The 26,592-nt window shown below is 36.1% G+C and overlaps 1 protein-coding gene across 2 annotated transcripts in view; it reads right to left on the bottom strand.

Annotated features, from left to right (window-relative positions):
• The window catches only part of LOC140159003 (uncharacterized), a 97,217-nt gene that overhangs the window by 10,988 nt on the left and 59,637 nt on the right, over positions 1-26,592 (bottom strand). Inside the window, exons 2-4 of one of the 2 annotated variants that reach the window (XM_072182311.1) lie at positions 23,590-23,658; positions 16,895-17,237; positions 11,692-11,829 (exon numbers count right to left, since the gene is read on the bottom strand). In XM_072182311.1, the coding sequence (XP_072038412.1) occupies positions 11,692-11,829; positions 16,895-17,227 (471 nt within the window). In that variant the 5' untranslated portion in view covers positions 17,228-17,237; positions 23,590-23,658. Of the gene's footprint in view, positions 1-11,691; positions 11,830-16,894; positions 17,238-23,589; positions 23,659-26,592 lie in introns of those variants that run through there. The other variant, XM_072182312.1, reaches the window with a different exon arrangement.

Raw genomic sequence — 26,592 nt, 5'->3', positions numbered from 1 at the left:
CTTATGACATCCTAAGCACAATGCAAGAGCAGTTGACCCCATCCGTGACCCAGGGGTCAAGTTATAGGGGGCAAATTGCGGCTTGTATTCAGCGTCTGTTGACTCTAGTTACCTAGCCGGGACACCGGCTAGGTCTTGTGATGCTATCGGATCTTTCTTTCTTCTTCTGGCAACAAATTCAAAATGCTTCTTCTCCTACATGTTACATCCTACAATGACGTCACTTGCACATATGCATCGGCTATATCCAGTGTCTATAGGATGTTCACAAATTTGGGGTCAAAGGTCATTAAGGGGTCATTTCCGGTATAAAACGAAATATCTTCAAAATGCTTCTTCTGCCACAAATTACATAGTACGATGATGTCACTTACACATATGCATCGGCTATATCCAGTGCCTATAAGTTATTCACAGAATTTGGGTCAAAAGGTCATTAAGGGGTCATTTCCGGTCTGAAAGCTAAAAATATTCAAAAATCACTGCTTTTACAAATTACATAGCAGAGTGTTGTCATTAGCACACATGCATTGCTACCAACCAGGGTCTTTGGAGTGTCTACAGTTTTGGGGTCAAAGGTCATTAAGGGGTTACTTCCGGTCAAAAACCAAAAATCATCAAATATGTTCATTTTTTTTTATCTCAAAACATAACCAGACCAGAGTGATATAAACTTCATATAATGCATTAGTGTTACCCGATGTATGCACGGTATTTTTATTTTTTGGTCAAAGGTCATTTAGACGTCATTTCCGGTTTTAAGCTAAATAACTTCAAGAATTTTTATCTCCATAACTAAGCATAGTAGATTTTTTTAATTTAAACTGTAACAATGCATTTTCTCGGTGTATATAGGATTTTTTTTATATTGGGGTCAATGGTCATTAAGGAGGTCAAAACGTCAAATTTGCAAAAAAAAATGTTTAAAATTACGGAAAAGTAGCTGTATCTCAGCCTATTGAAGACGGATAAAGCCCCTACATGCTACAGTGATGCACCATTAATGGTGTGAGATGTCCATAATAGCCGCTTAGCCGGTCAAAGGTGAAACTTTAAGTTAAGACTGGCATTTCCGGCCCGGCTAGGTCCAGATCTGTAACCAGATCTAGTTCTTTCTGGCAACCAGCTTCTTCTCTTGCATGTTACATGCTACAATGACGTCACTTGCAGATATGCATCGTCTATATCATGTGTCTATAGGGTGTTCACAGATTTGGGGTCAAAGGTCATTAAGGGTTCATTTCCGGTGCATAAGCAAAAAAACCTTCAAAATGCCTCTAACACGTGACATTTTGCGTGACTTGCCACGTTTCGCCCTAGCTCTCTTATGCTTTGACAGATTTCAACCAAAGTTGACCCAAATGACCACTGGACTAGGCCAAACCTTACATTTGACTTTGACCTGACTGTGACCTTTGACCTAGCTATAATGGTCAAAAATGTGATTTCACAAAAAATGCTACTCTTTCCACAAATTTCATGCAATGATCATGTGACTCATGCATATGAATCAACATGTGGCAGTGCTTAAAACTTCCTAAAAAGAATTGAGGTCAAAGGTCATTAAGGGGTCATTTCCGGTCAAAGTCTAAAAATATTCAAAAAATCACTGTCTTTACAAATTACATAGCAGAGAGTCATGATTAGCACACATGCATCGCTACTAGCCAGGGTCTTTAGGATGCCTACAGTTTTGGGGTCAAAGGTCATTAAGGGGCTACTTCCGGTCAAAAACCAAAATTATCAAAAATGTTCAAAAAAATTGTATCTCAAAATGTAAACAGACCAGAGTAATATAACCATCATACATGAATCAGTGTTACGTGATGTATGCACGGTATTTTTATTTTGGGGGTCAAAGGTCATTAAGGGGTCACTTCCTGTTTTTAGCTAGATAACTTCAAGAATTTTTATCTCGACAACTGAACATAGCAGAATTTTTTAATTCAAACTGGAACAATGCATTTTGTCGGTGTACATAAGGTTTTTTTTTTCCATTGAGGTCAAAGGTCATTAAGGGGGTCAAAAGGTCAATCAAAAATTTTCAAAAAATCAAAATCCATGTATAAGTTCCGATTAAGCTGAAATTCACCAGGAATATTTCTTATGACATCCTAAGCACAATGCAAGAGCAGTTGACCCCATCCGTAACCCAGGGGTCAAGTTATAGGGGTCAAATTGCGGCTTGTATTCAGCGTCTGTTGACTCTAGTTACAAGCCGACGTCAAACGTCGGCTTGTGCTGTCTCTTTCCAATTCTTACCTAGCCGGGACACCGGCTAGGTCTTGTGATGCTATCGGATCTTTCTTCTTCTGGCAACACGTGCGTGACTTGCCACGTTTCGCCCTAATTCTGTTATGCTTTGACCGATTTTGACCATACTTAGTCACAAACACCACTGACCATGTCCCCACATGTGATATGACATTGAACTCCATTTGACCTTTGACCTGCTCACAATGGCAAAAATGTGATTTTTACTCTAAAATGCTTCTTCTTCCACAAATAACATGTGATGGTGACATGCTTAGGTCATGTGACTTGACTTTGGTCGGTGTCTATAGGGTGTTCACAGATAAGGGGTCAAAGGTCATTAAGGGGTCATTTCGGTCTGAAAGCTAAAAATCTTCAAAAATCACTGTTTTTACAAATTACATAGCAGAGTGTTGTCATTAGCACACATGCATTGCTACTAACCAGGGTCTTTGGGGTGTCTACAGTTTCGGGATCAAAGGTCATTAAGGGGTCGCTTCTGGTAAAAAAACCAAAAATCATCAAATATGTTCATTTTTTTTTATCTCAAAACATAACCAGACCAGAGTAACATAAACTTCACATATGCATTAGTGTTACCCGATGTATGCACGGTATTTTTATTTTTTGGTCAAATGTCATTTAGACGTCATTTCCGGTTTTAAGCTAAATAACTTCTTGAATTTTTATCTCCATAACTAAGCTTAGTAGATTTTTTTTTTTTTTTCTTTAACAATGCATTTTCTCGGTGTATATGAGGATTTTTTTTTTATATTGGGGTCAAAGGTCATTAAGGAGGTCAAAACGTCAAATTTGCAAAAAAATGTTTAAAATTACGGAAAAGTAGCTGTATCTCAGCCTATGGAAGACGGATAAACAGTGATGCACCATTAACGGTGTGAGATGTCCATAATAACCAATCAAAGGTCAAACTTTAAGTTAAGACTGGCATTTCCGGCCCCGGCTTGGTCCAGATCTGTAACCAGATCTAGTTCTTCTTCTTCTTTCTTCTTCTTCTGGCAACCGCAATCAACTGCATCTAGCTCCGCAAGGGATTGACAGATTTCAACCAAACTTGACCCAAAAGACCACTGGGCTAGGCCAAACCTTCCATTTGACTTTGACCTTGCTGTGACCTTTGACCTAGCTATAATGGTCAAAAATGGGATTTCACAAAAAATGCTACTCCTTCCACAAATTTCATGCGATGAGGACATGGTTATATCATGTGACTCGACTTTAGTCGGTGTCTATAGGGTGTGCTCAGATAAGGGGTCAAAGGTCATTAAGGGGTCATTTCCGGTCAAAATCTAAAAATATTCAAAAATCACTGTCTTTACAAATTACATAGCAGAGAGTCGCCATTAGCACACATGCATTGCTACTAGCCAGGGTCTTTAGGATGCCTACAGTTTTGGGGTCAAAGGTCATTAAGGGGTTACTTCCGGTCAAAAACCAAAATTATCAAAAATGTTCAAAAATTTTTATCTCAAAATATAAACAGACCAGAATAATATAACCAACATACATGAATTAGTGTTCCCTGATGTATGCATGGTATTTTTTATTTTGGGGGTCAAAGGTCATTAAGGGGTCACTTCCTGTTTTTAGCTGAATACCTTCAAGAATTTTATCTCAAGAACTGAACATGTTAGAATTTTTTATTAAAATTGGAACAATGCATTTTGTCGGTGTACACAAGGTTTTTTTTTTCATTGAGGTCAAAGGTCATTAAGGGGTCAAAAGGTCAATCAAAATTTTCAAAAATCGAAATCCATGTATAAGTTCCGATTAAGCTGAAATTCACCAGGAATATTTCTTATGACCTCCTAAGCACAATGCAAGAGCAGTTGACCCCATCCGTAACCCAGGGGTCAAGTTATAGGGGTCAAATTGCGGCTTGTATCATGGAATAAAGAATAGAGCACGTAGTGCGATGGAATTGCAACTCCAAGCGTCGATGTGAGGTCAGCGATCGTCACGCTTGCAACATGTGGACGTAGATGGCAGCAGCATTTTTCTTTAATTAGCATATTCGTGACGTCATGTTAACGTAAGTCTCCACAGCACTACGCATATTTTTTTAGGTAGCTTTTAGTACTATCGTGGTGGCAGCAGCATTTTTCTTCACTTTTCTAAAATGGCGGCGCCCAGGGTTTAATGACAAATTCTTCAATTTATCAATATTTTATGAAAATTTACCAAACAAACGGATACAGTAATGACAGTTAATATTTAAAGTACATGTATAAATGGTCACAGTTATAAAAGAAAGAATATAAGAAACATAAACAAATAAATTGTAGCAATATTCAATATTAATGGCAGCGGCCGTGACTTATCAATGGCGCTGGCGAGTAATACACGGGGGAAGCCGACGGTGTCGCCACCTTTTTGCATTGCGCTGGTATACGAGTTGCAACGGCCTGCTTGTATCAGCGTCTGTTGACTCTAGTTTCTTCCTTTCTTTCTGGCAACTCGTGACATTTTGCGTGACTTGCCACGTTTCGCCCTAGCTCTCTTATGCTTCGACAGATTTCAACCATACTTCAGCCAAATGACCACTGGACTAGGCCAAACCTTACATTTGACTTTGACCTGACTGTGACCTTTGACCTTGACCTTATGGCCAAAAATGTTGATTTCACAAAAAATGCTACTCCTTCCACAAATTACATGCAATGATCATGTGACTCATGCATATGAATCAACATCTGGCAGTGCTTAAAACACTCTAAAAAGAATTGAGGTCAAAGGTCATTAAGGGGTCATTTCCGGTCAAAATCTGAAAAATTTGTAAAAATATTCAAAAAATCACTGTCTTTACAAATTACATAGCAGAGAGTCGCCATTAGCACACATGCATTGCTACTAGCCAGGGTCTTTAGGATGCCTACAGTTTTGGGGTCAAAGGTCATTAAGGGTTACTTCCGGTCAAAAACCAAAATTATCAAAAATTTTCAAAATTTTTTTATCTCAAAATGTAAACAGACCAGAATAATATAACCAACATACATAAATTAGTGTTCCCTGATGTATGCATGGTATTTTTATTTTGGGGGTCAAAGGTCATTAAGGGGTCACTTTCTGTTTTTAGCTGAATAACTTCAAGAATTTTTATCTCAAGAACTGAACATGTTAGAATTTTTTATTTAAAATTGGAACATTACATTTTGTCGGTGTACATAAGGGGTTTTTTTCATTGAGGTCAAAGGTCATTAAGGGGTCAAAAGGTCAATCAAAAATTTTCAAAAAATCAAAATCCATGTATAAGTTCCGATTAAGCTGAAATTCACCAGGAATATTTCTTATGACATCCTAAGCGCAATGCAAGAGCAGTTGACCCCATCCGTAACCCAGGGGTCAAGTTATAGGGGTCAAATTGCGGCTTGTACTCAGCGTCTGTTGACTCTAGTTTCTTCTTCTTCTGGCAACCGCAATCAACTGCATCTAGCTCCGCAAGGGATTGATAGATTTCAACCAAACTTGACCCAAAAGACCACTGGGCTAGGCCAAACCTTCCATTTGACTTTGACCTTGCTGTGACCTTTGACCTAGCTATAATGGTCAAAAATGTGATTTCACAAAAATGCTACTCCTTCCACAAATTTCATGCGATGAGGACATGGTTATATCATGTGACTCGACTTTAGTCGGTGTCTATAGGGTGTGCTCAGATAAGGGGTCAAAGGTCATTAAGGGGTCATTTCCGGTCAAAATCTAAAAAATATTCAAAAAATCACTGTCTTTACAAATTACATAGCAGAGAGTCGCCATTAGCACACATGCATTGCTACTAGCCAGGGTCTTTAGGATGCCTACAGTTTTGGGGTCAAAAGGTCATTAAGGGGTTACTTCCGGTCAAAAACCAAAATTATCAAAAATGTTCAAAAAAATTTTATCTCAAAATGTAAACAGACCAGAATAATATAACCAACATACATAAATTAGTGTTCCCTGATGTATGCATGGTATTTTTATTTTGGGGGTCAAAGGTCATTAAGGGGTCACTTTCTGTTTTTAGCTGAATAACTTCAAGAATTTTTATCTCAAGAACTGAACATGTTAGAATTTTTTATTTAAAATTGGAACATTACATTTTGTCGGTGTACATAAGGGTTTTTTTCATTGAGGTCAAAGGTCATTAAGGGGGTCAAAAGGTCAATCAAAAATTTTCAAAAAATCAAAATCCATGTATAAGTTCCGATTAAGCTGAAATTCACCAGGAATATTTCTTATGACATCCTAAGCACAATGCAAGAGCAGTTGACCCCATCCGTAACCCAGGGGTCAAGTTATAGGGGTCAAATTGCGGCTTGTACTCAGCGTCTGTTGACTCTAGTTTCTTCTTCTTCTGGCAACCGCAATCAACTGCATCTAGCTCCGCAAGGGATTGATAGATTTCAACCAAACTTGACCCAAAAGACCACTGGGCTAGGCCAAACCTTCCATTTGACTTTGACCTTGCTGTGACCTTTGACCTAGCTATAATGGTCAAAATGTGATTTCACAAAAATGCTACTCCTTCCACAAATTTCATGCGATGAGGACATGGTTATATCATGTGACTCGACTTTAGTCGGTGTCTATAGGGTGTGCTCAGATAAGGGGTCAAAAAGGTCATTAAGGGTCATTTCCGGTCAAAATCTAAAAATATTCAAAAATCACTGTCTTTACAAATTACATAGCAGAGAGTCGCCATTAGCACACATGCATTGCTACTAGCCAGGGTCTTTAGGATGCCTACAGTTTTGGGGTCAAAGGTCATTAAGGGGTTACTTCCGGTCAAAAACCAAAATTATCAAAAATGTTCAAAAAAATTTTATCTCAAAATATAAACAGACCAGAATAATATAACCAACATACATGAATTAGTGTTCCCTGATGTATGCACGGTATTTTTATTTTGGGGGTCAAAGGTCATTAAGGGGTCACTTCCTGTTTTTAGCTGAATACCTTCAAGAATTTTTATCTCAAGAACTGAACATGATAGAATTTTTTAATTCAAACTGGAACAATGCATTTTGTCGGTGTACATAAGGTTTTTTTCCATTGAGGTCAAAGGTCATTAAAGGGGTCAAAAGGTCAATCAAAAATTTAAAAAAATCAAAATCCATGTATAAGTTCCGATTAAGCTGAAATTGACCAGGAATATTTCTTATGACATCCTAAGCACAATGCAAGAGCAGTTGACCCCATCCGTGACCCAGGGGTCAAGTTATAGGGGTCAAATTGCGGCTTGTATTCAGCGTCTGTTGACTCTAGTTACAAGCCGACGACGAATGTCGGCTTGTTCTGTCTCTTCCCAATTCTTTCTTTCTTTCTTTCTTCTTCTGGCAACCGCAATCAACTGCATGTAGCTCCGCAACGGATTGACAGATTTCAACCAAAGTTGACCCAAATGACCATTGGGCTAGGCCAAACCTTCCATTTGACTTTGACCTCGCCGTGACCTTTGACCTAGCTATAATGGTCAAAAATGTGATTTCACAAAAAATGCTACTCCTTCCACAAATTTTATGCGATGAGGACATGGTTATATCATGTGACTCGACTTTAGTCGGTGTCTATAGGGTGTGCTCAGATAAGGGGTCAAAGGTCATTAAGGGGTCATTTCTGGTCAAAGTCTAAAAAATATTCAAAAATTCACTGTCTTTACAAATTACATAGCAGAGAGTCGCCATTAGCACACATGCATTGCTACTAGCCAGGGTCTTTAGGATGCCTACAGTTTCGGGGTCAAAGGTCATTAAGGGGTTACTTCCGGTCAAAAACCAAAATTATCAAAAATGTTCAAAACATTTTTATCTCAAAATGTAAACAGACCAGAATAATATAACCAACATACATGAATTAGTGTTCCCTGATGTATGCATGGTATTTTTATTTTGGGGGTCAAAGGTCATTAAGGGTCACTTCCTGTTTTTAGCTGAATAACTTCAAGAATTTTTATCTCAAGAACTGAACATGTTAGAATTTTTTAATTAAAATTGGAACAATGCATTTTGTCGGTGTACATAAGCGTTTTTTTTTATTGAGGTCAAAGGTCATTAAGGGGGTCAAAAGGTCAATCAAAAATTTAAAAAATCAAAATCCATGTATAAGTTCCGATTAAGCTGAAATTGACCAGAAATATTTCTTATGACATCCTAAGCACAATGCAAGAGCAGTTGACCCCATCCGTGACCCAGGGGTCAAGTTATAGGGGTCAAAGGTCAAATTGCGGCTTGTTACAAGCCGACGACGGATGTCGGCTTGTTCTGTCTCTTCTCAATTCTTTCTTTCTTCTTTCTTCTTCTGGCAACCGCAATCAACTGCATGTAGCTCCGCAAGGAATTTACAGATTTCAACCAAAGTTGACCCAAATGACCATTGGGCTAGGCCAAACCTTCCATTTGACTTTGACCTCGCTGTGACCTTTGACCTAGCTATAATGGTCAAAAATGTGATTTCACAAAAAATGCTACTCCTTCCACAAATTTCATGCGATGAGGACATGGTTATATCATGTGACTCGACTTTAGTCGGTGTCTATAAAGTGTGCTCAGATAAGGGGTCAAAGGTCATTAAGGGGTCATTTCCGGTCAAAGTCTAAAAAATATTCAAAAATTCAATGTCTTTACAAATTACATAGCAGAGAGTCGCGATTAGCACACATGCATTGCTACTAGCCAGGGTCTTTAGGATGCCTACAGTTTCGGGGTCAAAGGTCATTAAGGGGTTACTTCCGGTCAAAAACCAAAATTATCAAAAATGTTCAAAAAAATTTTGTCTCAAAATGTAGACAGACCAGAGTAATATAACCATCATACATGAATCAGTGTTACCTGATGTATGTATGGTATTTTTATTTTGGGGGTCAAAGGTCATTAAGGGGTCACTTCCAGTTTTAGCTAAATAACTTAAAGAATTTTTATCTCAACAACTAAACATAGTAGAATTTTTTAATTAAAATTGGAACAATGCATTTTGTCGGTGTATATAAAGTTTTTTTTCCATTGAGGTCAAAGGTCATTAAAGGGGTCAAAAGGTCAATCCAAAATTTAAAAAAAAATCAAAATCCATGTATAAGTTCCGATTAAGCTGAAATTCACCAGGAATATTTCTTATGACATCCTAAGCACAATGCAAGAGCAGTTGACCCCATCCGTAACCCAGGGGTCAAGTTATAGGGGTCAAATTGCGGCTTGTATTCAGCGTCTGTTGACTCTAGTTTCTTTCTTTCTTCTGGCAAACGCAATCAACTGCATGTAGCTCCGCAAGGGATTGACAGATTTCAACCAAAGTTGACCCAAATGACCACTTGGCTAGGCCAAACCTTCCATTTGACTTTGACCTCGCTGTGACCTTTGACCTAGCTATAATGGTCAAAAATGTGATTTCACAAAAAATGCTACTCCTCCCACAAATTTCATGCGATGGGGACATGGTTGTATCATGTGACTCGACTTTATTCGGTGTCTATAGGGTGTGCTCAGATAAGAGGTCAAAGGTCATTAAGGGGTCATGTCCGGTCAAAGTCTAAAAAATATTTAAAAAATCACTGTCTTTACAAATTACATAGCAGAGAGTCGCGATTAGCACACACGCATCGCTACTAGCCAGGGTCTTTAGGATGCCTACAGTTTTGGGGTCAAAGGTCATTAAGGGGTTACTTCCGGTCAAAAACCAAAATTATCAAAAATGTTCAAAAAAATTGTATCTCAAAATGTAAACAGACCAGAGTAATATAACCATCATACATGAATCAGTGTTACCTGATGTATGCACGGTATTTTTATTTTGGGGGTCAAAGGTCATTAAGGGGTCACTTCCTGTTTTTAGCTAGATAATTTCAAGAATTTTTATCTCGACAACTGAACATAGTAGAATTTTTTAATTCAAACTGGAACAATGCATTTTGTCGGTGTACATAAGGTTTTTTTTCCATTGAGGTCATAGGTCATTAAGGGGTTCATAAGGTCAATCAAAATTTTTCAAAAATCAAAATCCATGTATAAGTTCCGATTAAGCTGAAATTCACCAGGAATATTTCTTATGACATCCTAAGCACAATGCAAGAGCAGTTGACCCCATCCGTAACCCAGGGGTCAAGTTATAGGGTCAAATTGCGGCTTGTATTCAGCGTCTGTTGACTCTAGTTTCTTTCTTCTTCTGGCAACCAATCAACTGCATCTAGCTCCGCAAGGGATTGACAGATTTCAACCAAACTTGACCCAAAAGACAACTGGGCTAGGCCAAACCTTCCATTTGACTTTGACTTTGCTGTGACCTTTGACCTAGCTATATTGGTCAAAAATATGATTTCACAAAAAATGCTACTTCTTCCACAAATTACATGCAATGATCATGTGACTCATGCATATGAATCAACATGTGGCAGTGCTTAAAACTTGTCAAAAAGAATTGAGGTCAAAGGTCATTAAGGGGTCATTTCAGGTCTGAAAGCTAAAATATTCAAAAAATCACCGTTTTTACAAATTACATAGCAGAGTGTTGTCATTAGCACATATGCATTTCTACCAACCAGTGTCTTTGTTGTGTCTACAGTTTCGGGGTCAAAGGTCATTTAGGGGTCGCTTCCGGTCAAAAACCAAAAATCATCAAATATGTTCATTTTTTTAAATCTCAAAACGTAACCAGACCAGAGTAACATAAACTTCTTATATGCATTATTGTTACCTGATGTATGCACGGTATTTTTATTGTTTTGGTCAAAGGTCATTTTGATGTCATTTCCGGTTTTAAGCTAAATAACTTCAAGAATTTTTATCTCCATAACTAAGCTACAAATGCGCACGAAGCGCGAGAACAATTTTGCTATTTTGAAGCTAAACTGATGAAATATGGTGCCAAAGTGGAAAAATGCGCGGGAAGCACGCGAAAATTTGCACTTTTGGGGCTAAAATGGGCAAATATGAGGTTATTGTGGTCAGAAACCCATATTTAAGCGTCAACATTTGGGGATGATTGTATGGACCATTCCCCCTGACAAAATATTGGGGGTTATCCCCCACAGATCTACACCTATGGAAATGACCTCTGATTACCTTGAAATAAACTTGGACAAAATTATCTTTTCATGAAGAATGCATGCACAAAGTCTCATAATTACGCATCTAATAACAGAATGTGACATTTGTTTGACCTCTGTTGACCTATAAATTCACGGTCACCAGACTCAAGATCACCAGAGGTCAAAGAATGGTCAAATTATGTTATTTGTGGGATACTATGAATCTTAGTGCACGTATTTAATTAGACAATTTTGTCCAAGGTCACTCCAAGTTTATCAGAGGTCATTTCAAGGTCATAAGATGTCATGTCAAGATCATGGCTGGACTTTGTGGTCTTTTTAGTTCATTTTGTTTTGAACCAAATATGATAATTCCGTTTTCCCTACGTGTAGCGACTAGCGAAAGCTCGTTGACTACTAACCTGATCAGTGTTATCCGTGCTGACGCAGTTGTCACACTCGTTGCCATACCCGTCGCCATCTGCATCAGCCTGGTCGGCGTTGAAGTCTGTGACGCAGTTGTCACACGCGTCTCCATGTTCGTCGCCATCTTCGTCGGCCTGTAATCAATTAGATTCATTCGCATAATTAAAAATTACAATTATGCACAGAACGTCATTTGGTACAAAATATAAAGAAAACGGTCTTTAAAAACAACTCCAGAGCAAGATAAACCATATTGAAGTACTTAACAAATAATTATATAAGAAAAATGCATGTAATTCAAACCAGAATCACCTATGAAATTCGTTTAAAAGAAATTTATTTCCAATCCATATGTGATTTGCATAAGAAAACGATTCCTATTGAAATCTTAGTTTTCACTGATCGTATTGTCGCCTTTTAATTTCGAGCCAAACAAAATAATAGAGAAAACGAATAAAAATGCTATTTCATTCAAGCGCCTACAATGCGTGTCTTTGTTTTTACGTTGTTTTACGTGATTTTTTATTCAGAAACGAACCTTGTCTGTATAAAAATTTAAGCCTGCCACTAGATTTTTTAATGACATTGAAGGCAATTTCATCGCAAGACAAGCATTGATCCAGAGAAATACCCTGGTACTTGACAGAATGCGCACATTTAATAACTTCATCATTACATTTAACCACAAATCAGTAGCTTTATTGAGTTTTTGTTTAGTACCAAAGAGGATGGATTGCCCATAGCGATAAGTTTATGACATAATATTTCATGGTTCACTGTGTCAAAGGCCTTTTGTAGCTCCAATAACACCATACCAGTATAATTGCCCTGATAATAATCAGTAAGATGGATGAGACAAGTATCTGTGGAGCATGATCCTCTAAAAGCAGATTGGTAATCAAAAAGCAATTTCTTCTCCCTCAAGTAAGATTCAACTTGGACATACACAGCTCTTTCCAAGATTTTAGATGTGACACTGAGGATACTGACGGGTCTGTAGTTTCCAATTTAAAATAATTGGGAACTGTATTAGTGGTGATGGAAAGATTGACAATATGTGTTATTGGTTCATCAAGCACACAAGCACCATCCTTCAAAAATCTAAAAGGAATATCATCAATGCCAGTACTTTTACTTACATTAAGTTTGCTAAGTTCTTTTAAAACAAATTCCTTAGTAACATGAGAAAGTATCAAGTTATCTGGTTGCACGCCTTGATATTTGTAATAATCAGAGAGAGCTTTTGAGTCAGCACAAAACGTATTCGTAGATGGCGGGAGTTTTTTTACAAGCTCTGAACCTATGGTGGTATAAAACATATTAATTAGATTAGCAATTTTGTCAAAACACATTGTACCATTAATATCAAGAACAACTTTGTTTTTTACCTTTGACTTGGTACTATAGCCAAGAGATTTGAGTTGTTGCCATAATCTCTTAGAATCATCTCGTTGAACCTTGTTTCTTATTTTACGGTATAAAGTCATCTGAGGTGAATTAAGTATAGATTGTCAGATTGTCAGATTGTCGATCACAATTCTGTGCCAAAATTGTTAAAGGTCATCTGAGGTCGACTAAGTATATATTATTGGATTGTTAGAATGTTCAAAGTCGTGCCATAAAACGTAATCACAATTAAGCATTATAAAAATTCCTTTAAAAAGGAAATGGGCGTACCAAAGAAAGTGCGCATGATATAAGTAATGTTTGATATAAGTATTGTTGGAATTAATAGTAGGAATGAGTGAACTGGGATAAACAAGCAAGCACGTGTTGTATTTTACGATTTGAAAAGGTTAAGTGTGATTGAAAGGCATTTTTTGTATACTGCAAACACACCCCTGTTTGTAAGTATCTGCACACAAGGACCCCATTTTGCATAGGCCTACTATATGAAAATGGAGATACAAACTGATAAAGATACCTTGAATCACGGTATACCTATCTCACCAACACCCGAGAACTTGCTATGTAATTGTGAATTGCATTGAATAACCCCCTCAACGTGTAGTTGTAAATGTATACGTTATTTGCGCTGTCTTTGTTTAAGGGCTGGGGTATGAACGTTTGGACAGTATTTATTGTGGGATATTAGAGCACATCAGACATATCAAATTGTATTCTGAATACGAAGAATGTCCTTCTGATATCAAATAATTTTGATTTTTTTGAAATTCGCAATGTAATACATATTTTATGGCAAATTATTAAAAAGTGATATTTTTGATATTTAACAGTACTCGAAGTAAACTTTATAAAACTGATGATTTATAAAAAGTGTATGTAGGTGTGATGAAAAGCCGACAATCAAATGAAAATATTGAACTGTCTTATTGAAGATATGTATGTTTACCCAAAACACCAAAAAAATAGGTCTTTTGGGGAAAAAATCCATATCTTCAATATGAAAGGTCAAAATTTTCAATTGATCGTCGGCTTTTCCTCCCAGCTACATACACTTTAAGAATATATCATTAGATTTATAAAATTTACTTCGTGGACTGTTATATATCAAAAATGTAAAAAATATCAAATTTTAATAATTTGTCATAAAATTTGTATTATATCGTGAATTTCAAAAATGAAAATTATTTGATATCAGAAAGACATTCTTCGTATTCAGAATGCAATTCGATATGTCTGATGTGCTCTCATGTCCCACAAAAATACTGTCGAAACGCTCAAAACGCTCATTCCAGATCCCTTAAGCGTGGATGTCTACGGTTGCAGGTCCGCGTTTGTATAGGCTTAGGAACCGAGGAGGGGACTTGTGGGGTCTTAGCCCCCTCAATAATTTTGGTCTAGAGGCTCAGGGGCTACAAAAAGAAGAAAAGTTATGTAAGAATGTATAGGTCTACATAGGCCTATATATATACTACGGATGATAAGTTTTAATTATACATGTAATCATGACAATTATTGCATTTAATTATTACTGTACAACACATATTGTAAGTTTGATACATAAGACAACATTTTACTCGGGTTGACGGGTTTTCGAATGTACAGTGTACGGTCCTGTATCTGAGAGGTTGGGATAAAATTAGTGTCTGATACTGCTGTATCGCGTAACCTGTCTGCCGCCCTCAAACAGCGCACAGTGTCGACAGCCACTGTTATAAATGTAAACTTAATACCCCGTTGGTGAGCGACGGGCGATTGGTATTTTACCGAACGCAAGAAAAGGAGGCCTATCGTATCTGATTGGCTAGAAATCGATCGCTTGAACCCTCAGAGGTGTAGTACAAACTCAAAATGGAGACATGTATTCAATTCGATTGAAATCGATATTCTATTATTGACGCAGATAAAGAAAGTCGGTAATGTACATTGTATTATAGATACAGCAGCTGGATCTTACACGGGTTCCTTTGTATAATTCATTTCTCAAACAGTTGAAAATATCACAATTTTTACTTTGGATTTCAAAATCTTTACTTATAAAATGCAGTAAAATATATACACAGCAAACAGTAAGGCCCCGCTAATTAGTGTATTGCTTTTCGAGTTAGTGTACTGGAAACAAAACCTGCGTTTTACCTGACCACAAATCGAATTTTCTATAATGGCAACACCATATGTGGTACTGATCATCATGCACAAATCGTAGAATAGAAACTATGCGGCAGTCTCTGTGTGATATCTCATATCATGTAAATGGTATGCTTAGCCTGAGTCGCTTGGCCTATCTCGAACAAAATCGCCATGCGTAGCTTTTGAAAAACGAGAAGACTCGCCGTACTATCACGGCAATTTTTGACACGAAGATATAGGGATGATGACGATGTACAGCGGTAAGTATACGTTACATTATTTTATAATCAATCACGATAAAATAACGAAGTTCCATTACACTTTCATTGGGCGAAAACATGGACAAAAATCTGACAATTGTACTGCCCTTTGTACTGTGCAAATATTACGGCCATAATATTTCTTTTGCAACTTCCGCTATGGGTCAAAAGTGATTCTAGTATTCCCAATAATTATTAACTCTATCAAAAGATCACCGTAAGGTACCGTGTCTAGCTTGTATGTAATGGGTCATTAATTTTATAGTGAGTAATTAGTATAAAAAAACTCCATCGGAACTGCATCGCACAATATCACTTGCGTCGATTCAGACTACAAAAATTGTGACGAAAGTTTCATCTTATACTAAACTCAAAAGTGATATTAGAATGGTGCGTACACGCTGGCATTCCAAGTACTTGTCAATGTAAAATTATGAAACATGAATTTCATCCATGGCGTTGTCTTTTAAAGACATTTCTTGTTATAGGTATGTTGCGGTCTGAAACGACCACGATTATCAACCGTGACCTAGAAATGACCTCTGATTACCTTGAAACAAACTTGGACAAAATTATCTTTTCATGAAGAATGCATGCACCAAAGCATGCACAAAGTTTCATAACAACGCATCTACAAATTGTTAACATTTGTTTGACCTCTCTGGTGAGCTTGAAATGACCTGCATCCATGGGATCCTCACAGATTTGGAGTTCAAGGTCATGCATGGTTCAAAGAGAGAGAGAGAGCTGATTTATACTAAAAATCACATGAAAGTTCAGTATCTGTGTTGTCAAGTGATCATCAAAATAATGTCAAACAGCCTCAGCAGCGTTAGGTGCATATCTCAGCAAACACAAAATTGTTCTTAAAACTTGTATTCAAAATGTTTAATAACATTTAAATGTCGGGTTATATACCGTAAAGGTCATGAAAACGTTTTAAAAGGTTATTGTAAACCATTTTGGGTGAACATTTTTGCCAAATATATTGTCGACTCTTAAATAACATTCTGTTTAGAAAATGTTTTTATACCATTTATACAACCCGACATTAAACGTTTTCTGTAAAACAGTTTGTGTTTGCTGGGATGGGATAAATTGTTATTGAACTTAACATTTTATTTAGATTTTGTTCAATTTGCATGATGGAGATCATTTCAAGGTCACCAGAGGTCAAAGAAAAGTCAAATTTTGTTATTAGTTGGATTACTATGAATAGTTGGATTACTATGACTCTTAGTGCACGTATTCAATTAGACAATTTAGTCAAAGTTCATTGTAAGGTTATTAGAGGTCATTTCATGGGTATTAGAGATCATTTTTAGGTTTATGGCTGGACTTTGTGGTGTTTTTTTAGTTTATTTTGTTTTGAACCAAAGATGACAAAAGCTTGTTAACTGCTAACCTGATCAGTGTTAGCGTTGTTGACGCAGTTGTCACACACGTCTCCATACCCGTCGGCATCTGCATCAGTCTGGTCGGTGTTGATGTATGTGACGCAGTTGTCACACTCGTCTCCATGCCCGTCGGCATCTGCATCAGCCTGATTAGCGTTGGCGTCGTTGACGCAGTTGTCACACGCGTCTCCATGCACGTCACCGTCTGCATCAGCCTGATCGGCGTTGATGTATGTGACGCAGTTGTCACACTCGTCTCCATGCCCGTCGACATCTGCATCAGCCTGATTAGCGTTGGCGTTGTTGACGCAGTTGTCACACATCTCCATTGCCGTCGCCATCTACGTCGGCCTGTAATTAATTCGATTTATTCACATAATTAAAGATTACAATTATGCACAGAACGTCATATGAAGCAAAATGCAAAGAAAGCGGTCTTTAAAAATAACTTCAGAGCTATATAAAACATATTGAAGTATTTAACAAATAATTATATGGCCATGTGTCCTGAACTCGCCACGTGTCCTGAACTCGCCACCCTTAGCGTTACATCACAAATATTATGAATTTTTACACCAATCGAGTTTCTAATTAGATTATCTCCACAATTATCAACCCTAAACTAGCAAAAGTATACATTTTTGGAAAGCCGAAGGCATAGGCAATTCCAATATACACATTCAAATTATACAGGGTGGAATAAAAAAAGATTCGGATAAAAAATGGGTTACTTAATGCATTGCTTATTACCAACTTGCGGTAATGAACTGGAAGTAAACAACATTCATTTGGTTAGAGGATAGAGGGAACCCACTGACTTTGGAAGAAACCAAAATCACAGCTGTTTGGTAATCTCGGAAAACAGGGTGTCTCAAAGTATGTTAGAATTTTTTACAATTCAACCTATTTTGAACTGCAATATTTTGCCCCTAACCCATACAGTAAAAGTAAGTTCATATTTAGATTCCTCATCAAATTTCCCTTCAGAAAATCTATACTTTGACTATGGTAGGATAAGTATTAATTAAAATTTTACAGTAACTTTTAGATTTGAAGTGCATCCGCATTACTTACTACAGTGTTTAATATGAAAACGTGTAGTTTGTATGGAAAAGTTTGTACAGGGTGTCCCAAAAGTCTCGATACCTTTTTAAACCATTGTATCTTTAAGAAGAAATAGTATACAGAAAATATGAAAACATATTTAGAAAGAGGACATTTGGGCAATTTTTTTGGTACCAAACTTGCTAATATTTGCATGTTGTAGTATGAAGATACGAGCAAATGTTTATCATATTGGAAAATCGTTCTTTCAACCGGAGAAACAAAAACACTTAATTAAATGCAAACGAATTGTCAAATTAACACCCTCTTCTGCATTTGCTCACAATCCTAACAAAGTGACTTGGTAAACTAATTTTCCTTATCTCAAGGATTTTATAATGTTTTGATTGAGTTGATACCCCTATCATTACTGAATTGTCACATTAAAACTCCCCTTTTCATGCTAAGTCAGAAGACATTATGCATGAATATAGCGCATATGCAAAAATGGTTAATGGGAAAAATCACCAGGAACATTGTCAAATTGAAACACTATTCCCAACAACTTCACATTATTTTTATTTTGTTCTTCCGAAGTTTGGACTTCTTTTTGTTTTGCAAGTAGTCTATTCGGAATATGTTCAAGATGTCCATCATGTCGTACTCTGACGGTGAAGTACTGAATGACGCTTCTGCAAGTGTCTCTTTCAAGTGTTCTTATCTCACTCTTTATGTTTTCCTTCAAGTCGGGTATGCTGCGAGGTTTTGTGCTATACAATCGGTCTTTGAGATTACCCCACAGAAATAAATCAGGTTGACTTAAATCCGGAGAATGAGGTGGCCAAGTTTGATCAGTTTTGAGGAACATGATCTTCTCATGGAAACGATTTTCAAGCCATTGGAGAGTCACTTTGGCTGTATGTGGAGTCGCACAGTCCTGTTGAAACCATTGTTTTGCTCTGCTTCCCCCCCCCCCCATTCCATTCAAGCTCATTCAAGCGGTTTGTTTTTGCACAGTGCTGACATTTTGTATGCACGAATAAGTGATAAATGGCGTTGTATCAACATGACTTACAATATTCAACAACAAATTCACATTCTTTGGTTTTATGCCGAAACGAAATCGGTCAAACTTACTCAAAAGAAGTTCGACGAACATTATCAACTCACTGGACATGCTCGAGCACCATCAAAATGCTGCAAAAACATTGTCAACAAATTCTTTAAGACAGGATCAGTACGTGAATCAGTGCGCTATGGACGTAGGAAGACAAGGCGATACACGAAACATTGATAAAGTAAGACGTGCTGTATCAGCAAGCCCAAGAAGATCTGTGAATGTTCAGAAAAGGAATGACTACTGTATGGTACTACGCGTTATGTGCCTATACATTCATCTAATATTATTTTTAAGTAGGAGGCACAAAAGAGGGCAAGTTTGGTACCAAAAAAATTACCCAAGTGTCTTCTTTCCAAATATGTTTTCAAATTTTTTGTATACCATTTCTTCTTAAAGATACAAAGGTTTCAAAAGGTATCGAGACTTTTGGGACACCCTGTATTTTCTAGACTAAACCAATGGTAAATGATTAAAAATAATTAGTAGAATTGTTTAGCTGTAAGGTCATGACCCAGCAAACACAAAAATGTTTTAAAAACGTTTTAAATAAATTATATTTTGGCTTTTGGTTTAGGTAAAACCGTTTTAATGACGTTAAAATGTCGGGTTATATAAAGGTCACGATAACGTTTTAAAACGTTTTGTATGAAAACACACTACAACGATATTTTTAAATGTTTTCAAAAAATGTTATTGTAAACTATTTTTACAAGCATTTTCCCCAAATATTGTGTCAATACTTAAATAACATTATGTTAAAATGTTTGAACCCAGCAAACACAGAAATGTTCTTAAAATGTTTTTTTCAAAACCTTTTAATAACATTTAAAATGTCGGGTTATACAAAGGTCATGAAAACGTTTTTAAAACGTTATTGAAAATATTTTAGGCAAACATTTTTCGCAAAATATTTTTTCAACCCCAAAATAACATTCTGTTTAGAATGTTTTGTATCAAGTTTTCAAGAATGTTTTTGGAATGTTATTAAAACGTTTTTAATACCCTTTATATAACCCGACATTTAAACGTTTTCTGCAAAACATTTTTGTTTGCTGAGCAGTAGATTATCAAAAAATGTTTTTTAAGGTTATTAAAACGTTTTATACTCTTAATATGCCCTTTATATAACCCGACATTTAAACGTTTTCTGACAACCTTTTATAACCTTTTGCGAATGATGTCGAAAACGTTTTGTGTTTGCTGGGGAGTCTTTTAGATGCTAAATAGAGTCAAAATCCAATTTACAGCCTTTACACAGAGGATGATTTAAGCACTTCCCAGCAAGTCTTGCGGTTAGCACAGCTGTGTGAGTGAACACGACACCACTGCCCGCCCACTGCATACACACGTGCATGGTTAAATTTGAATTTGGACAGATATATTTACAGTAAAAACACCTTCTAGAGGTTGGTCGATTTCACATTTTATGTTATATACAGGAGGTGTGAATTATCCTTCATGCATACATCACTTTAGATCTGAAATCGACCAAGAAATAATGACACACGGGCAATTCTAAAACAACATCTTTTGCACAGAGTTCAATGGGATTTGAAAAGTAAAGTGGCAGTTGAAACTCTAGTGATAACACTTTTACAGTGCATGATGGGGCTTCCTTAAATCATCCTCTGGCCTTTACAGAAGCAGATTATGCACTAAAAATATCAATCCCATAGAGTTTGTGTGTACCATACACATCCCCCACCGCCACATCCCCCACCTCCGCCACCCTGCCTATTCTGAATTCTATGAAGCACAGTGTCAGTATTAAAAGGGCTAACGCAATTCTTTTTACAGGGTTGAAAGTGCATTTTATTTAGCAATAAAATGAGACCACAAGCATGACAATAACTTCTTCCTTAGCAGAGATATCATCATTTAATTTGAGTCGAATTTGGGAAAATGTAACATCGCCACCTTTTGTGAGTGGCGAGTTCAAGATGCACGACCATATAAGAAACGACAACATGTTATTAAACCAGAATCACCAATGAAATTCGTATAACAGAAACTTATTTCCAATCCATTAAAAGACCGAAATTGAATTGGCAGACAAGAATGTTTAAAATAGATTTAATTGGAGCGACTCGGATTGATTTTTTTTTAAATTTACGGATCGGATCGTATTAGGCCGTATTAGTTCTCGCCGAGTTGAAACGGACCGGGTTTTTTTAGATTCGGGGTCAGGAAAAATAAACGGCGTTGTGATCACTAATTTCTTGATTCACAGTAAAAGTTCACTTCATGTTATTCGGATAAGGATATAAGAGCATTATTGTAATATATAATAATAATAGTACAAAAACCGGTATAATTAAGGTTAAGCATGATATTTGATTATTTTGTCATTCAGGCTTACAACCAAATCCGAACTTCTATTAACTTTATCCCAAGTTGTAACTCTACCAGACTGCCAAGTATCATAAAAACTTTTAGTGCCAAAATACACCTTTTCATTTTCGCCACTTTTGCAGAATAATGTTGCTTCCCTACAATTCCTGATATAGAAGTTGTTGAAATTCAAAGACGTCTCATTTCCACCCACATTTAATGGCAGGTCTCATGTTTTACCATATATTTTGCTGTTCATGGAAGTTTTAAACACACGCCTTTGCTGTAATTTAAAAGGCCCGCCTTTTTGCGTGATTTGTCTGTATCCCTAGTCTCTTGCTTTTATTGTAATACTGTTATTCTTGTTACGTTATAAAGGTTATGGTATCATTTACATATATGTGGTTTGAAAGAGACAAAGGTACAGTTTTTATGTGATCATAAAGAAACTATATCCAAATATTCAATATATGGGGTCAAAGATCATTTTTTATTTTATACTGACCGATCCTTGTATCATGCACGAAGTCCTGCATTTTGAGACACAAACGTATGCGACATATTCAATTTAAGCCAAAGATGGAAACTTAAAATATAAATAGCTGGAAAATAGGTTGCAAAATCATATTTATCATGTTCCTTTATCTATTTGTCACGCACCGTAGTATTCGTTCATAAATAATTGTTACATCCTTAAAAGGATCCGACACTTTTCGCTGTTGTCCTCATCGGCAAGCACAACCCGATGACCGTGTACCCTAAACCCACAATGAGGAAGGCATTTGCAAATTTTGGTTTAGTTATATAATTATTACAATTTAAAGGTCTAAGACGGAGCATATTTCGTTCTGAATTTTGTGACGAAAAAATTTACATTTCAGACCATTTAAGACCACAATGAAAGTGAGTTTTGCTATCTAACGGGCCAGTGCGAGCGAAGCAATTGCAATTTTATCCTATTTTGCCCAAAATTACGTATACATGTCGTATACAAGAAAGCTTCTTCCAATAGACTTCTAATATTCTAAATAACAAGCTTGAAATTGGCTGGTAAGAATTTTTAACACAAAATAAATATAGCATAATTGAATGATAAGATGCACGCAGCTGTCCATTCATTTATCCATTTTTTTAATTAAGGGCTCTGTTATGAACGTTTCGACAGTATTTTTTGTGGGACATGAGAGCACATCAGACACATCGAATTCTAAATACGAGCGAGAAATGTCCTTCTGATATCAAATTATTTTTATGCTGTTAAATTACTAAAATTTGATATTTTTATATTTTTTATATTTAACAGACCTCAGGGTAAAAACTCTCTAAATCTAATGATATGTACATAAAGTATTTGTAGCTGGGGTGAAAAGGCGACGATCAATTGAAAATTTTGACCTTTCATATTGAAGATACTCAATTTCTTTCCCAAAAGACCTTTTTTTTAATCCATAGCTGCAATACGAAAGTTCAAAATTTTCAATTGTTCGTCGGCTTTTCATCCCTGAGCTACATACACTTTAAGAACATTATCATCATGCACAGGCAGGTATGTCCGGAGTTTTTACTCTGGTATATCTGCCTATGCATGTCATGTTTCCATCTGTAAATCCATAATAATAATAATTGTGCTAGTGTGCGATGCGTAATTCTTCTTTCCCCTGCATATTAATTATTAAGAATAACGATTAAGCACCTTAATTTGATCTTGTGCGCTAGTTTGTAATGTTTCCATGTTTCCATGTTCTAGTGTATGATGCGTAAGCCTCTTCCCTTGTTTTATGACTATATTTGGCTGGCATGTAAGCATCATTAATTGATCTCATACACTGGTATGGAATGTGTTGTTTGTACTGTTTACCCTGACTGCCAATGTCCATAAATTCATCCATTTGTAAATCCATGTTTACTTGTGCTAGTGTGCGATGCGTAATTCTTCTTTCCCCTGTACATGTCATTATATTTATACAGTTTACTTCGAGGATTGTTAAATATCAAAAATGTCAATTTTTAATCATTTGCTATAAAATGTGTATTAAATCACAAATTTCAAAAAATCTAAATTACTAACTTGATATCAGAAGGACATTCTTCGAATTCAGAATGTAATTCGATATGTCTGATGTGCTCTCATGTCCCACACAAAATATTATCCAAACGTTCATACCCCAGCCCTTAAAGATGGGGTTCAAAATCTCATTGTCAACTTACTTGATCGGCGTTGGCGGTGTTGCCACAATTGTCACACACGTCTCCAACACCATCGCCATCTGTGTCGGTCTGTAAGTAATAATATTGATTTGATACGGATAAGAGCAATACAAATAAAAATTACAATATTGCACAAAATGTTAAACATTGCTCTTAAAATAATTTACAATTCCAGAGGTAGAGTTAAAACAAATTGTTACAGGTTAACTAACAAAGGAAAATGTGTTGTGAAATCCATGGGCAGTCTTTAACGTCGAATAAAAGCAACTTATTTCCAAAGTGGTCCATAAAAAGATCGAAAGTAAAAATAAGAATATTCAGTGTTGTGATTCGGTAAATTACCGGTTAATTTACATGGTAAATTACCGGTAATTTACCGCCATCTTATTTACCGTGGTAAAATTGGGTAAAATAAGTAAAATATGAAATAAAAGGATTTTATTAGTAAAACTTCAAATAAAATTGTTTTTGTTTATTTTATAGTGGATGCCAATTTTGTTTGCAATATTTGCACGACTTACTTGAAATAATGATTTTGTAGACCCCTGCTACCTACAACTGCCCATACTAAAATAGTGTACAATAGACTAAAGTAGCAAGTAGAGTAGCGAAAGAGTAGCGAATGTTCTTGTGACTTGCAAGTTCATTTACTGCATTTAATTTAACACTCATAAGCAAGAAACAAACAACACCTCAAAACTTTCACATATTAAATCATATTAAATCAGGCTAATTAAATTATGAAAGCACTGAAAGCAACACCCCCATCCCAAGCTCCCTTGGGATGGTACATCCAAATTCTGAGGGGTTGTTCATTCATATAATTCAAAAATATGACCGATGCAAAGGTTTTGAATACTAATACCTCGAAAAATTCATACGAATTGGCGTAAATCGATCAGGAGGTAGACACTTTTTTTCGAAGGTGCAATGAGGTTCGAGAACAATCAGCCCGTGACATTCCCCTGTTTGAAGAGCTCTAATTTCTTTATTTTAACACGAAAAATTATCTCTTAAATTATCATACCAAACTAGTGAACTTGCATGTCGCAAAAAAGAAGGAAATCAAAGATTAAAAATAAACGTGTGTTTTGAATTAAACAATTTCAGTAAAAAGTTGGGAAAAAGCACCATATTTAAACTTAATTTTTGTTTGTAATTTAAATAAGACATTTTTTAAAATCACAAATATGAAAGATCAAACGGTTTTGTACACAAATGCCACGAAAATGTTGTACAAATTGATGTAAATCACTCGGTAGGTAGACAGTTATCGGCGAAGATGAAATGAGCTTTGAAAATATTCAGGTGTTTTTTTCCATTTTGTTTACTTTTTTGTGCCGTGACGAACTGACACTGAAACTGACGAACTATATACATGAAAATGACGTCAAAAAAGTTCATGATTAAGTAAATTTTACCCTATTTTGCCCAAAACATGGTGTTTTACGGGCTGGCGCAATGGTAAATCCGCCCTTGATCACCCATGAAAGTCGTATACAAGAAAATTACTTCCAATGGGCTTCATTCTAAATACCAAACTTGAAATTGGCTGGCAAGAAAATTTAACCCAAAATAAATATAACATAATTAATTGGGGTTCATTCATATATTTTCATGACTAAACGGTTGTTTATGCCCGCTTGCGGCCCGAGGACATAAACAACCGTTTAGTCATGAAAATATATGCATGATCCCCGTTCATACATACCAGAACAATTTGTGATTCTTATTTCATCAAAATAATAACAAAAAATTACAAGTAACATTATTAAAAAACATGATTTTCCTTCACTTTCGCTACCCGGGACACCGGGCATAAACACTGTTTATGCCCGGCTCTCGACCAATTACGCGCGCTGTTATATAGCGTGTATGTATGAATTGAATGATAAGATGCACGCAGCTCTGGGCTCTGGTATGAACGTTTCGACAGTATTTTTGTGGGACATGAGAGCACATCAGACATATCGAATTGAATTCTAAATACGAGGAATGTCCTTCTGATATCAAATAATTTTGATTTTGTTAAGGGATCGGGAATGAGCGTTTTGAGCGTTTCGACAGTATTTTTGTGGGACATATGAAAGCACATCAGACATATCGAATTGCATTCTGAATACGAAGAATGTCTTTTTGATATCAAATAATTTTCATTTTTGAAATTCACGATATAATACAAATTTTATGACAAATTATTAAAATTTGATATTTTTCACATTTTGATATATAACAGTCCTTGAAGTAAATTTTATAAATCTAATGATATATTCTTAAAGTGTATGTAGGTGGGATGAAAAGCCGACGATCAATTGAAAATTTTGACCTTTCATATTGAAGATATGGATTTTTTTCCCCAAAAAAAAAAAAAAATAGGTCTTTGGGGGGAACAAATCCATATCTTCAATACGAAAGGTCAAAATTTTCAATTGATCGTCGGCTTTTCATCCCACCTACATACACCTTAAGTATAAATCATCAGATTTATAAAGTTCGAGTACTTCGAGTACTGTTAAATATCAAAAATATCAATTTTTAATCATTTGCCATAAAATGTGTATTACATTGCGAATTTCAAAAAGGACATTCTTCGTATTCAGAATGCAATTCGAATATGTCTGATGTGCTCTGATGTCCCACAATAAATAATGTCCAAACGTTCATACCCCACACCTTAAATTATTAGAATTTGATATTTTAAAATTTTTGATATTTAACAGTCCTCCAAGTAAATTCTAAAGCCGAAGATCAATTGAAAATTTTGACTTTTCATATTGAAGATATTTAATTCTTTCCCCAAAAATACCTTTTTTTAATTTTTATTTGATTACGTGCGCTAGTTTGTAATGTTTGAATGTTTCCATGTTCCAGTGTATGATACGTAAGCCTCTTCTCTTGTTTGTATGATTATTAGACTGGCGGGTAAGCATCATTAATTGATCTCGTACACTGGCATGGAATGTGTTGCTTGTACTGTTTACCCTGACTGCTCATATCCATAAA

The sequence above is a fragment of the Amphiura filiformis genome, chromosome 8 (assembly GCF_039555335.1).
Source record: "Amphiura filiformis chromosome 8, Afil_fr2py, whole genome shotgun sequence".
NCBI classification, from domain to species: Eukaryota; Metazoa; Echinodermata; class Ophiuroidea; order Amphilepidida; family Amphiuridae; genus Amphiura; species Amphiura filiformis.
Note: the sequence above shows the minus strand (reverse complement) of the source record. Positions and strands in the feature narration are given on the sequence as shown.